The sequence below is a fragment of the Sinocyclocheilus rhinocerous genome, unplaced genomic scaffold (genome assembly GCF_001515625.1).
Source record: "Sinocyclocheilus rhinocerous isolate Xijiao unplaced genomic scaffold, SAMN03320098_v1.1 scaffold751, whole genome shotgun sequence".
NCBI lineage: Eukaryota > Metazoa > Chordata > Actinopteri > Cypriniformes > Cyprinidae > Sinocyclocheilus > Sinocyclocheilus rhinocerous.
Window position 1 is genome coordinate 893015 of NW_015657293.1, and position 17179 is coordinate 910193.

Genomic DNA, 17179 nt, shown 5'->3' on the forward strand with positions numbered 1-17179 from the left:
AATGTTTAATTAATTAAATTAATAATTTAATTTTTTACATTTTCCCCACACTTGTTTATTTTTTATTAAATATTTAGATAAATAATATAATATTAATAATAATTGCATAAGTACCAAAATCAGTTTAATGGTCATAATGTAATATCATCGATCAAAATTAATATTTCATAATATTATTAGCATTATATTAAGCTGTTATATCATTGTATTTATAATTGAATGTTATTTATCAAGATTTAATAATTATATTATTTCATATTATTTAGTATTGTAATATAATTGATCAAAATATAATGTTTTATAATATTAATATTAAAATAATTTATTATGGTTATATGAATAATTTAATATTTAGTTATATTTAATAATATTTAATATTAATAATTTAGTAATTAATTTAATATAATTGGTAGAAAATAATATATTTTAGATTTTGAATGTTTAATAATAAAAGTATCAGTTATATTACAAAATTTGATACTGATTTAGCTGTTAATATGAATTGTTTACAGCTACATTTAACAAATTTTTACCATATTTAAACCCATTTCCTAGAATTCTGCAGATTTTTTTCTGTAAAATCAAATCAATGTGTTGATTCCGACTTGGTGTTGTTAATTACATTTTTAATGCTCTAACATTAAAAATGTTAAAACATTCAGAACTGAGCAGTGCAAACATTACCGGTCCTCAAACAGAGCCTTGAGGTACTTCAGAATTCAGAATATGAAAGGATGCCATTTTTCTTTGCACATTTTCAGTTTATTTCTATTGCACTGTTTTTAGCTTTTATAACACCTCTCATTACTCTATGAAAATACTCCAGTGTTGGGTTGCAGATGGAATCATAGCTCGGAGGGATTGCTGGTGTTGAAGACCGAGCCGCGGCCAACAAATAAATTGCAGGCAGAAATGTCATCCCTGTCCAGGTGTTCAGGAGTGCAGTGTAGAGCCAGAAAACTGCCATCAGCCGCCAATCTGTTCTGCTGTCACATGAGCTAGAGAGAATCCAGAGAGTCAGGAGTAATGCATTGAGACGTCAGTGGTCTTTCCACACTCGTCATATCAATGGCAGCTGGTGTCACAGGACGCAATTCAGGCATGACGCTTGGCCTTTCTTTTCTTTGGGCCTTTACAGTGATTTTCTTGAAGCAAACTAGTGTAAATCAGGGATGCGCCATTAGAGACATTTTTGCTGATACGATTGCAGGTTATTTTTGTTATGGCTGAGAGCTGATATGATGGTCAGTATTATACACTACCGATCAAAAGTTTGGAGATTTTTTTATGAAAGTAATACAGCAATATATAGCAAGGATTCATTGAATTGTTTAAAAGTGACAGTAAAGACATTTATAATGATAGAAAAGATTTCTATTTCAAATAAATGCCGTTCTTTTGAGCTTTCTATACATCAAAATATTCTGCAAAAAATGGTTTGCGCAAAAATACGAAGCAGCACAACTGTTTTCAACATTGATAATAATAAGAAATGTTTCTTGAGCAGCAAATCAGCATATTAGAATGATTTCTGAAGGATCGTATGACACTAAAGACGGGAGTATTGATGCTGAAAATTCAGCTTTGCATCGCAGGAATAAATTAAATTTTAAAATATATTCAAATAGAAAAGAGTTATTTTAAATTATAATAATATTTCGTAATTTTACTGTGTTTTGGATCCATTTTATATACTACTAACTAGTGTTAATTTGGTCAGCTATTTACATTTTAGTCTTAGTCTTAGTCCCGGGCTAAAATGTCTTAGTTTTTATCATATTTAGTCAACCTTATCCTACAACGAAATTAACACTACTACTAACCGATTCCAATATAGTTGTGCGACCTTAGTTTTATATTGATTAATTAAAGCTTTAATTATGGCTCATAACATTATCTGGATTTGGAGTGTTTTTGCAGAGCTGACAGTGCAGTCACTTGCTGGAGCAGTTGTTTTGTCACTGCGTCTTTGTTAATGCATTTTTATCCATTGCCAACTTGAACATTTGTTTTTCTGTATTGGACACAGCTGTTGTGTTTTCTGCTGTTTTAAATTTCACCAAGGTAACATTATCTAGAAGTTTTGTGATAGTCTTGGAAACAGACTTGTGATAGTCTTGGAAACAGTTGTTGGAATTGGTTAGAAATGATAAACAAGTCAGTAATGAGCATTTATATAACATGAGTTCATGATGTTATGGAGTTGCATTTTAGCTTAAAGAACACTTAATGCAAACCCCTGACCCTAAGTATTTAATGTTGGCACACAATTCCTCCCACATTGTTTGTGTAACCACCTAGCAACCATTCAGAACACCTTAGCAACCACAATGCACTGATATTAGCATTGTTATGGTAACTTTAGCACAGATGCGTTGTAGAACCACTATTTTCTTCAGAAAAAAATCTAGCTCTGTTTCCACTCTGCTTATCTTATAAATGACCTAAGACAGCATTAAGAGCATCGTAGCATTACTCTAACGCTATATAGGCATTTTGCTAAGGTTTCGCTAATGTGTTTATAATGAAAATAGCCTTATGCCTCTCTATCATCTTCATCTGTGTCTCAGAGATTTTGCATTAAGATAAAAAGTTAAAAGGTGGCTTTATTAAGAGGAGGAAATGGGCTGATGGTGGCTCTTTACTGCCTTTTTCTTTTCACTTTCATGTCTGTCTGTTTGCAAATAGGTATTTTTGTATGTTTTATTTGAACATTGACATTTTACATGTTTTAGGTCTTAAAGTTTTAATTAATTAGCAAAAAAATTTTCCGTGGGTCAGACAGAAAAAGAAATAGTGTTGATTAATTGCCAAAATAATGACTGTTTACATACAGGTTTCCTCTCATTTTCCATTGGTCAGACAAAAAAAGAATTAGATCAAACATGTTCAGGAATAATGTGACCCAACTACAGTCTTAAATATTACTTATTTACCACCACAAATTATCCAGAAGGCACTGCTGCTGATCATAATGACCAAATTATTTTCGATACATATTGTTCTTTCCTTTTCTAATCAGTTTGTTGCCAACTGCAGGTGTTCTCTTCTCTGTCTTTGTGTATTTCTTGCTTGTCAGTTTGACGCCGTTTCTTGGCATGTACGTGTCTCCCTGCAGGCGAGTTTTCCCGTGTTTGTGCCGGAAACCTCCCATGAGCTGCTCCACAGGATGACGGGTAAAGGTTTGTCCGCCCAGTACCGCTTCACCCGGCAGCCCTGTATCTATGGCAACAGCATGGTATCCCTGCAGCTGACGCTAAGCAACAGTAGTGACCAAGCCCTGGAGAACATCCACATCTCTGAGAAGAGTTCCACTGGACAAAACATCCACCGCTTTAATGCTATCGGTGAGCTTCACACGTGAATTAATGGAGTTTAACAGGACTAGCTGTGAATGTGTGATGCACAGGGGTCATAACATGGAGAACCGGATTGCCGTGCTCTTGCTTGATTTTGAATGAAGAGTTTGAAGTACAAATCATTCTGAAATTGGCACAAACATGAGCACAGTACAACATGAACAGTCACGTTTATCAATATCAACACCTATTCGGCAACTGCTGCGTATTTACTTTCATATTTATTTATTTTTCATTTCTTTTAATCATAGTTGCTCTTTTTTATGTTGGGTATTCTTATTGTTTTGTGCATTGGGCATTCATATTATTATTTATTTTTATTTTTATTTTAATTATAGTTTTTTTTTGTTTTACATTAGGTGTTTGTTTATTTACATTATTTTACTTACATAGGGTATTTATTTATGTATTTATTTGTTCATTCAATAATTCATTCATTTTTTCTAATTATAGTAGTTTTTTACATTGAGTATTTATTTATTTTAATTATAGTGTTTATTATTAGGGCCCGAGCACCGATGGTGTGAGGACCCTATTGGAATTGCTCCGTTTCTTATTATTCTTCTTCTTCTTCTTCTTCTTCTTCTTCTTCTTTACAGTAAGTATTTAAGTATTTAAAAAAAAGTATTTTTTATTAGTTTATTTATTTTAATAATTGTTTATTTATTTATTCCTAGTTTATTTATTTTTTAAAAAGTAGTTTTTTTAACATTATTTATTTGTTGTTGTTTTTTTCAATTATAGGTGTTTTTTACATTATACTTTGTACAGTAGTTTTTTACAATTAGTGTTTATTTTAATAATTTTTTTTGTTTTTTACTTTATTTATTGTTGTTTTTTATGTTGAGTTTTTATTTTTATTTTTGTATTTATTTTAATTACTTCTGTTTTACAGGCATTTATTATTATTATTATTATTTTGTGCTATTTATTTATTTAATAATGTTTGCTTTAGGTATTTTTATTTATTTATTTATTTTTACATTGTTTCATATTTTGTCTTTACTTTTTCTCTCTCTCTTCCAGTCAGGGATTTTGTGGTCCTATTTTCAACATTTAGTTGAATCTTTCTTTCTCTGATTGTCATGTACATTTTAATCAGTTCATCTTAATCACGGACCTTCTAAATTGTGTAGAATTCAAGAAGGCAACCCATTTATTTTTAACGTGTTTATTAACTATTAACAGTCAAATTAGACATTGAGAAATATTATTTATTAATCAGACTGTCCAGCTGAGACTTCTCCAGCACACACACATTCACATTCTCCCTCCTTCAGCCTGTATTAATGCAGCTGATATGATATCGATTAGCAGAGGTCCTCTCATCAGACACACGGCTCACAGTGGTGCACAACACAAACACACACTCTCAATTCCCTATGTTTTCTCTCAGTCTGTTTCTATCGTTCTCTGTCACAAAGCAGTTTTAGTCATTCACAGGACAGGTTTGGGTTTTATCACATTAAATTGAACCATGCTCGTGTTGTTAAAGCATCACAAAGATGAATTTCATGGCTGGGAGGGATCAAGAACAGATCAAGCTTCTTTATACTGTGCTGCACTTTCACAGTTCAGCTCTACACCAACTATTTCACTCCTGTCTTTTTCCTTCCATCCTTCCTTCTGTCCTTGCTTCCTTTCATTCTTCCTTTCTCCCTTTTTTCCTTCCTTCCTTCTGTTTTTTCTTGCTTATAGTTACTTCCTTCATTCTGTTATTTCTTCCTTCCATCCTTCTGGTTTTCCTTACTTTCTTCTGACCTTTACATTCTTCCTTTTGGCCTTTCTTTCTTTTCCTTTATTCTTTTCTTCCTTCCCTCCTTCATTTCATTATTTCTCCCTTCCATTCTCCTGGCTTTCTTTACTGACTTCCTTCTTTAATTTCTTTCTTCTGGCCTTCCATCCTTTCTTGCTTCTTTCCATCTTTACGTCCTTCAGTTTGCCTTTCCTTCTTTCTTTCTGTTTTTTTTTTTCTTTTTCTTCCAGCCTTCCATACTGTCTTCCTTTTTCTATCTTTCCTTCCTCCTTTCTGTTTTATCTTACTCCCGTCCTTCTTATTTTCCTTTCCCTTCTTTCCTTCCTTCCTTCTTCATTATGTTTTTTCCTCCATTTCATCCTTCTCTTTCTTCTTTCTTCCATTCGTCCTTCCTCCTTTTTTCCATCTTCCCCCTTCTTTTCTTCCTTTGTTTTTTCTTTCCTCCATCTATCCTTCCTTCCTTCTTTGCTTCCTTTAGTTCATCCTTCATTCTTCCTATCATCCTTGCTTTTTTCTTTCCTTCATTCCTTCTTTTCTTACTTCCATCCTTCTGACCTTGCTTCCCCGTATTCACTTCCTTCCATTCTTCCTTCCTTCTTCCTTACGTTTTTTTCCCTCAATTCCTTCCTTCTGTCTTTTCTTCCTTCCTTCTGCTCATTCTTCTTCACCTTTTCATATTTCCTCCCTTCTTTCTTTGTTTGTTTTTTTGCCCTTCCTTTCTTTTGTTTTTTCTTCATTCCATCCTTCCATCTTTACTTCCCTTTGCGCATCCTTTATTCTTTCTATCCATCCTTGCTTCTTTTTTTCCCCTCCTTTAGTTCATCCTTCATTCTTTCTATCCATTCTTGCTTTTTCTTTTCTTCATTCCTTCTGTTTTCTTACTTCCATCCTTCCAACCTTGCTTTCCCCCTCATTTACTTCTTTCCATTCTTACTTCCTTCTTCCTTAAGTTTTTTCTTCTATTCCTTCCTTCTGTCATTTCTTCCTTCCTTCCATTTATCCTTCCTCCCTTTTTTCCATCTTCCTTCCTTCATTCCTTTCTTCCTTAGTTTTTTTTGCCCTTCTTTCCTTTTTTTTTTCATTCCTTCCTTCCATCCATCCATCCATCCATCCTCCTTGACTTCCTTTAGTGTATCCTTCATGCTTCCTGTCCATTCTTCTTTCTTTCCTTCCTTGCTTTGATTTTTTATTTTTTTTTCTCTGTAGAATTAGATTGATCTTATGGTTTTGATTGTTCAGACAGCGTGCTGACAGATCTTTCTCTCTGTCTTCAGAGCGTTTGGAGCCGCAGGCGTCAGTAACGGTGTCCATGGGCGTTGACTTCAATGACTCCACGCAAGCTGCAAACTTCCAGCTGTGGTAACAGTTCACTACATATCATATACAGCAAACATTGTTAAGAGGAGCCAGAATCTTTAAATCCCTAGCAATTTCCATCCCTACCTCGAGTCATTATGCTTCAGTAGCAATAAAACCCTTAGATCAGGTAACTTTGACACATCTGAGAACGAGGCACGATGGTGTTTGCTTTCCTCAAAAAACTATGTTCAGCAAAAACATTAATACACACTCACAATGTGTGCACGTTATGATGGCGCTAGCATGTCATTATACAGATTAAATTACTATTGTTCATTATCCTTACACAGGGCGAAATAAGACTAAATTAATTGTTCCCCCTTTCAATACGTTTTTAAAAAATAAATTATTACCGAATCATGTGAATGGTAATAATATGCATTACATTTTTTTAATAATCTAATTTAGAGTGATTACACTTCTCCACAAAGCTTGTAATTGTTTTTTCTTTTTTCGATTACGCTGGAGGCTTTTGTGATCGATACAGTGAAATAGCCAGGCGTGAATAACATCACCATAAACAGCCGAGCTGAAGAGAGGGAGTGAGCAGGCGACCGGTAGATTATGTGTGCTAATGGAGCCAATGTGAGTTCAATGACATGGAGACGAGTGGGCGCAGGTCAGGCCTGCACACGTGTCTGTGGCCCTGGACCAAAGCCGAGCTCATGGAGTCGGTTTAAGGAGGGATTCGGCCCCTCTCCATCGCAGCTACGTCAAGAGATTATGCCGTATTAGAAAGTAATACCTGGATTTACTTTGCACGTTGATCCCTAGCCCGCTTATTTGGTCTCTGAATCTTTTTCAAGCTTGTTTCCCCTCATTACCTGATCTCCGTGGTGCCCCTGTTCTCCCGCTCCTGGACTCACTCCTTATTGGCTTCCTATTTCTCAGCCTGCCGCAGAGGTGTAAAGTATTGGAGTAAATGTAATTAGTTACTGTACTTGAGTATATTTTTTGATACTTTGTAGTTGTACTGAGTATCAAAGATATTAGCAACTTTTACTCTTTACTTCACTACATTTTCAACACTAACTGCGGTTACTGAAACCGCGCCTTCTTTCTTTGCGTGCACATTTCGGCATCATTATGCTAATATTTCCACATAGTGAGGTAGATATGTGGGGCGTGTTAGAACGAGCCGTTTTAGGGGGGCGTGGCAGAGTCTTAAATTTGATAAAGAATATCTCTTTGGTTTTGAGACTTTAGTCTTTGCAACTTCAGGGATCTTATCTATGCACAATCAGCTTGTAACACTTCAAAGAGAAAGGAAAACTTGAAATCGCATCATATGACCCCTTTAATGTCAGATTTCAGTCTTTATCGGAGTACCTGACAGTCGTCTTTCCTATGGCAGGCCACAAACAGTGATGATGCTAATTAATATGAATATGAAAATAGAAATTACTTTCATCCTTCTCTCTCCTGTTTTCTTTCTTTCTTTCTTTTTTTCTGTCTTTTGTGTGTGGATCAGTGATGATTGATCCAGTGGGATGGTAATAACAGTTCTGTTTCTCAGCTAATTGTCTACTTACAAAGTAAATTGGCAAACCTGACAATCAATAACTTTATTCTTTTACTCTTTTGGGATGAGAGGATGGTCCGAAAACAAAATAGATTGTGTTGCAGTCTCTCTCGTGGATGTAAAATATTTTTACTTGTTTAAAAACTGTGAAACACTGTTACAACTTCCCTGGAATGTTTTACGGCTTTATCACATCAATTTGTTAGTTCACGTGACATCATAATTGATCCTATTTAATTTCTTTGTACATATTCCTGGTCTTTTTTCTCACTCAGAAATGTAAAAATATATCAGCTCTGAGCTGAAGAAGGCATTCCTTAAAGGGGTCATATGATGCTTTTTTAAAGATCATTATTTGGTGTATTTGGTGTAACAGAATATGTTGACATGCTTTAATGTTCAAAAAACACATTCTTTTTCAAATACTGTACATTATTGTAGGTCCTCTATGCCCCGCCTCTCTCAAACGCTTCGTTTTCTACAAAGCCCCCTCCTTGTTTTGAGATTTAGTCTTTGCAACTTCAGGGATCTTATCTATGCACAATCAGCTTGTAACACTCCAAAGAGAAAGGAAAACTTGAAATCGCATCATATGACCCCTTTAAGTAGACATAAAACGTCCATAAGATACAATTTTATATACTATAATACTTTATATTGTATTAAATACCATATATGTACTGCTGTTCAAAAATTTGGTGTTAGATTTTTAAATGTGTTTAGAAGTCTCTTACGTTTGCCAAGGCTGCATTTATTTGATTAAAAATTATATTTGATTACAAATTGTGAGATATTATTGCAGTTTAAAATAAATGTTTTCTATTTTAATTTTAAAATGTATTTTATTTTTGTTATACAAAGCTGAATTTTCAGCATCATTACTCTAGTCTTCAGTGTCACATGATCCTTCAGAAATCATTCTAATATGCTGATTTGCCACTCGAGAAACATTTTTTATTATTGTCAGTGTTGAAAATGGTTGTGCTGCTTCATATTTTTGTGAGAAAACATAGTAATTAAAGGCACAATATGTAATTTTCACCGCTAGAGGGCGCGTATTCAAAATAAACAAAGAAACGAAGGTGTAGTTTGATGACGCCGTGACTGAGTGTGGAATCATGGGAGTTGTCGTCTTCATCCCCACAGCCAATGCAATCCGACGGGACTCGGGCAGAAATCATGTTCATGGATGAGCTAATGATTTATTAACGTAGTAGAATGAAGCAGGGTGAGGCTGAAAGCCGTCGAAGCGAAACGAGGCCACTGAACGAGCGTGACACACGGCTCGAAAGCAGCGGAGCTTTTATTATGCCACAGTCGACCGCTTCAATCGTTCAGCCTTAATTGGCAGGCGACACAATGACACTATAGACACGGTCCATGTCACTAGTTAAAATTGCTTATTTCTCTGGATTTAAACATTCTTCGAAACATTTGGGATAATGTAAATACACAAGTCAGCAAAATATATAACACTGTTCTAGTGGTTTTTGGATATTTTAAAAAAAAAATCTGACATATTGTGCCTTTAAGGATTCTTTGATAAAAGAAAGTTCAAAACGAAATGAAATTTACTTCAACAATGTTGAAGTGTTTTCGGTCACTTTTGATCAATTTAATGCATCCTTGCTTAATAAAAGTATTAATTTTTTCCCCTAAACTCTCTTACTAAGCGCACAAACTTTGACGATTAGTGAATATTTAGAAGGGAAACACAGAAAAAGATGGACAGGTGTGTGGTGACCTTATGGTGCTGTTCTCTTTTCTTTCAGTACTAAAGAAGATGAATTCAGCGTGTCCATCCAGCCTGCGGTAGGAGAGCTGCTGCTGCCCATCACGATGACTGAAGCAGACTTCACCAAAGAGCAGGGTAATACAAACACCTCTTAGCACTTACGCAACACAATACTGATTCTGTAAACACCAAGAAATAACACTTAAGCATCTTCAAAAATACAGCACTGTCTCATCTTCAGAAACATCTACAGTACACACCACTCTCAAAAACCTCAAGGACATTGTACACAGGATTGGGTGATTTTATATGAAAGCCATTTTAAGCCTATGCTCTGAAATAGTAATTTTCCCTCTAAACTGAATCAAAAATGTTGAATGCACAAAGTAAAAAAAAAAAAACTCAAAATCTAGATACAGTGGCATGCGAAAGTTTGGGAACCCCTTAATACTGTGGGTGATTACCTGGATGATCCACTACTGTTTTTTTGTTTTGTGATGGTTGTTCATGAGTCCCTTGTTTGCTCTGGACAGGTAAACTGAGCACTATTCTTCAGAAAAATCCTCCAGGTCCTGCAGATTCTTCAGGTTCAAAAAAGGATTCAAAAAGGTTCAAACATTCACTGATGCTCCAGAAGGAAACACGATGCATTAAAGGGGTCATCGTAGGGCTGTGCAAATAATCGAATGAGATTTTCATGCGCATCTCGTTAGTAAAGCCGGTTCTGTGATTAGTAGTAAATCTCCAGCACGTGCGTTCAGATGGAGCGGCATTTACTACACAGAGCCGTAGATCACTGACAAGCTATGCAAAATCGCGTTCATAATCGGCAATGAATCGCATGCGATTTTGAACGCGATATTGCGTAGCTTGTCAGTGAACTACCTGAAATTGCAAATTCCTCCATATTTCTCTTGAATAAGTAATTACTTAGCAGCTGTTAAAGTATGTTCTAGATACTGTAGTATGAATAAGGGTTATTATAGTTTACTAAAACTAACACCATAAAAAAAATTTTGTTACAAGAAATTAAATTAATGTTGAAATAATTTAATGTACTAAATTAACTAAATAAATTGTAACTAAATAAACTGCAATAAAAAAATGAAACTGGAATAAAATGTAGCCTAATAAAAAAATATATAATTTAAAAAATATATAAAAATGACAACAAAATTACTAAAACTTTAAAATTAAAGTGAAAATGGAAAATACCAAAATAAAAAGTAGTTCAAAAGCACGTGCGTTCAGATGGAGCGGCATTTACTACACAGAGCCGTAGATCACTGACAAGCTATGCAAAATCGCGTTCATAATCGGCAATGAATCGCATGCGATTTTGAACGCGATATTGCGTAGCTTGTCAGTGAACTACGCATTAAAATCGCATTCAATTATTTGCACAGCCCTAGGTCATCGGATGCAAAATTCACTTCACAAATTGTTTGAACATAAATGTGTGTTGGAAGTGTGTGTACACATCCATCCTATAATGATAAAATAAAAAGTAGTTCAAAATATTAATAAAAACTATAATATTATCTCAGTGATACTAAAATAATACTTGTATGAATGCATGTGGTTTGAATGAAATCCCATGTGGACTATCAGGACAGGACTATCTGTTTGTCTGACCAATGACAGACTGGGTACAGGAAACCTATTTAAAAATAGTCATATTTTGAATATTTTAATATTTAAAAACATTAAAAAGTCATGCTTTTCTGTTATGTTATTAGAGTATGCCGTTTTTGAGTGAGAATTTTTACATTTTTAAATACATTTTTAATACATTTAATCTTTTTTTTTTTGTGTGTGTGTGTATTAGGGAAGTTTTTTATTTTGAATACAGCCGATGTCTTAACCAGTTTTATCAATTTGGGGTAGGGCTATCAATTTTTCTGACCAGTGACAGACTGTGTATGGAAACCTGTTTGAAAACAGTCAATTTTCATGTAACGGTAGTGATGCAGAAATACACACTTCACCTTTAAACTTCTCCTTATCGAATTTGTTCCCACTTCCTTTACGCAACAAACCGTTTCAGCTGATAAAACCAAACACAAGCACAGGAAAACCAAATAAATGGAAGCCATGAAGAGAAAAACTTGGTTTAGTGTGCATCTGGCTTGTTCGGATGCCTTTCGGGACTGCGCACACACACACACACACACACACACACACATACCTGGCCCGTTCGAATACCTTTCTCCGCTTTACGGCCCAACATTAGGCCGACATAATGAAGCAGACGCTCTTCGAAAGAAACGGTGGGTTTGATTTTTCATTTACGCTCAATGGATTCCTGCCTTGTCTTTTTAGAGAGCCGCCTATACCTTCACTCAGGACGACACGCGTGCGCGCACATTTTAATGAGCGAAGAGAGTGCTTCCCGCCTCACTATTTACAGACGAGGAACAGGAAGTAAGGCGCTTTTTATAGCCAATCATTTATTCTTAATTGGTTGCTGTGGCAAAGGCTTTTAGCATAAGCCGCGCTATATTCATTTACTCCACATTTTCTCTACAATAGAGCCTAATGGACAGATTTAAGACTTTAAATGAGCACTCTCAAAACCTTGCCCCCTAAACGAGAGAGTGTGTGTGTGTGTTTGCACATATCACTGTGCACTCTCACATTCGCACCGTTTGAAAGCCAAGCTGAAGTGGGCCGCAGTTTGTGCCTTTCAGAAAGAAAAGCACCCAGTCCGTCTGTGTTTTTTAAGTGCAACACAACATTTTCATTTAGTCCAGTTTGGACGCATTAAGCTGTATTGTCTGCGCGTGTTTCCCTGAAGAAGCTTGTTAAGGAGCAGCGGCGTGCTGCTTTTATATGCTTGTTACCATTCGACGAGGCTTATTCACGCCGTCTCCGGCTAATGTCCTGCACGGCCGCCGCGTTTCTCCGCTCGTTTTAGTCTTAATCAAGTCTAGTGGTCCAACGCAGCTCACAAATAACACATGCTCTTTCCGAAGGCCAAGATTGTTTTGACCCCCAGTATCTTTCGTTCTGTGCTCGTCAGATGTTAAATATGAAAAAATGCACACGTATACATGCAAGGTTTGTCTTGCTACGAATCATAAGTACACTTTCATTTTTAAGCGTTATGCAGAACAGATGTTTCTGGTGTTTCCTTTAGTTAAAGTACATCGATTCAAGTTTTAAGGTTTTAAAAGGGATAGTTCATTCAGAAATGAACATTCAGTCATTGTTTACTCACCCTTATGTTGTTTTAAACTTGAAGGATTTTTTCCCCCCCAGTGGAGCACATAAGATATTTTGAAAAATCTTCTGAAGACATAGAAATTTTGGTATATTGATTACACAAAACTAAAGTCGCAAATCTCCCTCCTTTGTGCCTCTCAAATCTTTTTTCTTAAATATAGCTCTTTTTTTTTTTTTTAGTAAGTAGTTTTATTAACTTTTTTGTCATTATTTTTAGCATGACAGTCCGTATATATATATTGTCATTCAAAAGTTTGGGGCTAAGTAGAAATTAATACATTTATTCAATAAGGATGCATTACATTGATCAAAAGTGACATTAAAGACATTTATAATGTTACAAAATATTTCAAATGCTGTTCTTTTGAACTTTGTTTTCATCAAATAATTCTGAAATTTAAAAAACATTTTCACAAAAATATTAAGCAGCTTTTTAAAACATTGATGATAGATGTTTCTAGAGCAGCAAATCGGCATATTAGAATGATTTCTGAAGAATCGTGTGACTGGAGTAAATACTGTAAATAATATGCACTATAAGTAATATAATGTTTTTGCTGAGCATAAGACTTTTGAAAACATTCAAAAATCTTACAGACCCCACACTTTTGAACATTTTTCGTCTTTCAAATTCATAAACAAGCACCTGCTGCTATATACAACAGATACTGTATATGCTCAAAACTTACCAATGGCTCTTCTAAGTTTGAATCCAACTTGAGCTCCCCGAAAAATGTACATAAAATAATAATAAGAGACAAACACAAATTGTGCAAATTGCTGATTTTTAACCGTTTCTTGAATACCTCTGTAGAGGCTAGATTATTAAGAGTCTAAAGCTAATGTTTATTTCTGTGCTCAGGTAAACTGGTGGGCATGAACGAGTCATCGGCAACAATTACCATGACGCCAGAGAACGTCTCCAGCCAATCAGTAAACAGAAAGGTGGTGTCTGTCGCCAACCTAGGTGTGATTCCATCCAGTCAGGAGAACATACACAGGTAAAAGAAAATGTCCTGTTTCTTAGAAATAATTTGGACATTTTCAGTTTTCATTTGACATTTTTTTATTAAATTTTTTTAATAGGTTTTTATCCTCTTTAGGAACTTGAATTGGTCTGTTTATGTCTTATCTAGTAAATTTTGGGGTCGGTGTTGCTAAAAAAAAAGTGTCCCTAGAAGGTGCCTAAATCTAACAAAACCTACTTTTTGGAATGTCATCAAAAAGACAAATTGTTCCTAAGTAAAGTAAATTGTTTTTTTTTTATTCCTAAAATGCAATTTGCAATGTTTTATAGGGTATAATTAGGCATTTGGGATGCATGTACTTGTATGAATCCTTCGAACATTTATAAAGATATATTTTGCGGAGAAATTACCATAGGACATCTTCTGACTTTGTAAATGACTGTAGCAGCCAAAACTTCCATACGTGCACAAACACACACACACTCAGCCTTCCTGCCGACACACAGACAAACTTATTTGTCTCTGTCTCATATATGCACACAAACACAGTGACGTTTGGTCTGGACTTTGGCGCAGTCTGATGCAGGCTAATTTAATTATAAAATATGAGCGAATATGAAAGCACCTTGAGAAGCATTAAAATCTTCCTCACAAGGACACACAGCACACAGGCTGAGTGGAAATCAATGCCTGCAGGTCTGTGGAAAAGGCCTATATTTCATTTAGAATACACAATCGGGCAAATGAGAGCATGTCATCAATCACACGGCTGTTTCTTAACAGACATCCCGAAAAAACTCTCCTTTATCCTTCCTCTACAAACCCTGAGACACTTGTACACTCATAAACAAATTTAAATTTTTATTCAGTTTTAAATCTTTTTGTAAGGCCGTTTAGATGTTAACTGGCTCATGTAGTCTTGAACAGGAAATAACAAATCAATATAATTAGATACACATTTCATTTGAGTGGCTTCTCAGTGTTAGACTGTGAAATACAGATTCTCTATGTCCCACAGTCCCAGCTGGTGTCCTTTTTACTCAGAAATCTCTTTTTAGGGCTGTATTTCCCTTCATTGTCCCATTTATGTGCAACTCTGACACCAACGGATTCAATATATAGTTTCTATTTCCGAGTTGGACACATTTTTAGTAGTATTCTTTTGTTGTAGAGGCCTTCTCCAAGCCATTATTAGCTATTTATGCACAAAGTCACACACTTTCAGTATTTAATGGTACCTGCTGGTCCAGTAGAGCTAATTGACCCAGTTCTTTAGTGGATTGTGGGTGTTTGTGGGGTGCAGTTCTTCTGTTTGGCAGCAGGGAGCAGCACTGCTTCTGTCTACAGCCGCGGCAGGAGAATGCGAGAAATCCAGGGGAGCCGCTTCTAAACGAGCTTGAAAAACAGAGACTGTTCTTGTCCTTCTCTAGATCACAGAAGGAAAACATTCTGTCCTCTCCATTACTAAACAGAGACCGAATGAATCACAGCTATTCTCACTATTGTTTTTTTAGCAAGCCAAACCACAGTAGTCATAAATAGTCACAGTAGTGGACATACCACATATAAGATGCTTTGTGTGTGTGTGTGTGTGTGTTTAGTGTTAGTTGGTGGGTTGACTGAACAACTAGTCAACTAATCTGCCTTTTTATTGCACAAAAGTATTATAGTGCTAACGAAAAAAACAGTGATGTAAGGATTATGAGAATGGGAATATTGCTGCTTTAAAAGGACTGCTGCTTTTAACCAGGCATTTATTGACGAAGCTGCCGAATTGTGCATTTATATATAACAATAATTTGATATTTTATTTAATAAAATATAATATAAAATATAATAATAATTAGATTTTTTATAATATAAATGAGGTGCCTAAATCTAACAAAACCTACTTTTTGGAATGTCATCAAAAAGACAAATTGTTCCTAAGTAAAGTAAAAAATTTTGTTTTTTTTATTCCTAAAATGCAATTTGCAATGTTTTATAGGGTATAATTAGGCATTTGGGATGCATGTACTTGTATGAATCCTTCGAACATTTATAAAGATATATTTTGCGGAGAAATTACCATAGGACATCTTCTGACTTTGTAAATGACTGTAGCAGCCAAAACTTCCATACGTGCACAAACACACACACACTCAGCCTTCCTGCCGACACACAGACAAACTTATTTGTCTCTGTCTCATATATGCACACAAACACAGTGACGTTTGGTCTGGACTTTGGCGCAGTCTGATGCAGGCTAATTTAATTATAAAATATGAGCGAATATGAAAGCACCTTGAGAAGCATTAAAATCTTCCTCACAAGGACACACAGCACACGGGCTGAGTGGAAATCAATGCCCGCAGGTCTGTGGAAAAGGCCTATATTTCATTTAGAATACGCAATCGGGCAAATGAGAGAATGTCATCAATCACACGGCTGTTTCTTAACAGACATCCCGAAAAAACTCTCCTTTATCCTTCCTCTACAAACCCTGAGACACTTGTACACTCATAAACAAATTTAACTTTTTATTCAGTTTTAAATCTTTTTGTAAGGCCGTTTAGATGTTAACTGGCTCATGTAGTCTTGAACAGGAAATAACAAATCAATATAATTAGATACACATTTCATTTGAGTGGCTTCTCAGTGTTAGACTGTGAAATACAGATTCTCTATGTCCCACAGTCCCAGCTGGTGTCCTTTTTACTCAGAAATCTCTTTTTAGGGCTGTATTTCCCTTCATTGTCCCATTTATGTGCAACTCTGACACCAACGGATTCAATATATAGTTTCTATTTCCGAGTTGGACACATTTTTAGTAGTATTCTTTTGTTGTAGAGGCCTTCTCCAAGCCATTATTAGCTATTTATGCACAAAGTCACACACTTTCAGTATTTAATGGTACCTGCTGGTCCAGTAGAGCTAATTGACCCAGTTCTTTAGTGGATTGTGGGTGTTTGTGGGGTGCAGTTCTTCTGTTTGGCAGCAGGGAGCAGCACTGCTTCTGTCTACAGCCGCGGCAGGAGAATGCGAGAAATCCAGGGGAGCCGCTTCTAAACGAGCTTGAAAAACAGAGACTGTTCTTGTCCTTCTCTAGATCACAGAAGGAAAACATTCTGTCCTCTCCATTACTAAACAGAGACCGAATGAATCACAGCTATTCTCACTATTGTTTTTTTAGCAAGCCAAACCACAGTAGTCATAAATAGTCACAGTAGTGGACATACCACATATAAGATGCTTTGTGTGTGTGTGTGTGTGTGT

General features: G+C 35.5%; 1 protein-coding gene across 1 annotated transcript in view; it reads left to right on the top strand.

The window, feature by feature from the left end:
* The window catches only part of LOC107720876 (AP-3 complex subunit beta-1-like), a 65182-nt gene that overhangs the window by 39794 nt on the left and 8209 nt on the right, over window positions 1-17179 (top strand). The window contains exons 21-24 of the mRNA XM_016528705.1: window positions 3119-3347; window positions 6390-6474; window positions 9769-9866; window positions 13819-13957. Of these exons, the coding sequence (XP_016384191.1) occupies window positions 3119-3347; window positions 6390-6474; window positions 9769-9866; window positions 13819-13957 (551 nt within the window). The remainder of the gene's footprint in view (window positions 1-3118; window positions 3348-6389; window positions 6475-9768; window positions 9867-13818; window positions 13958-17179) is intronic.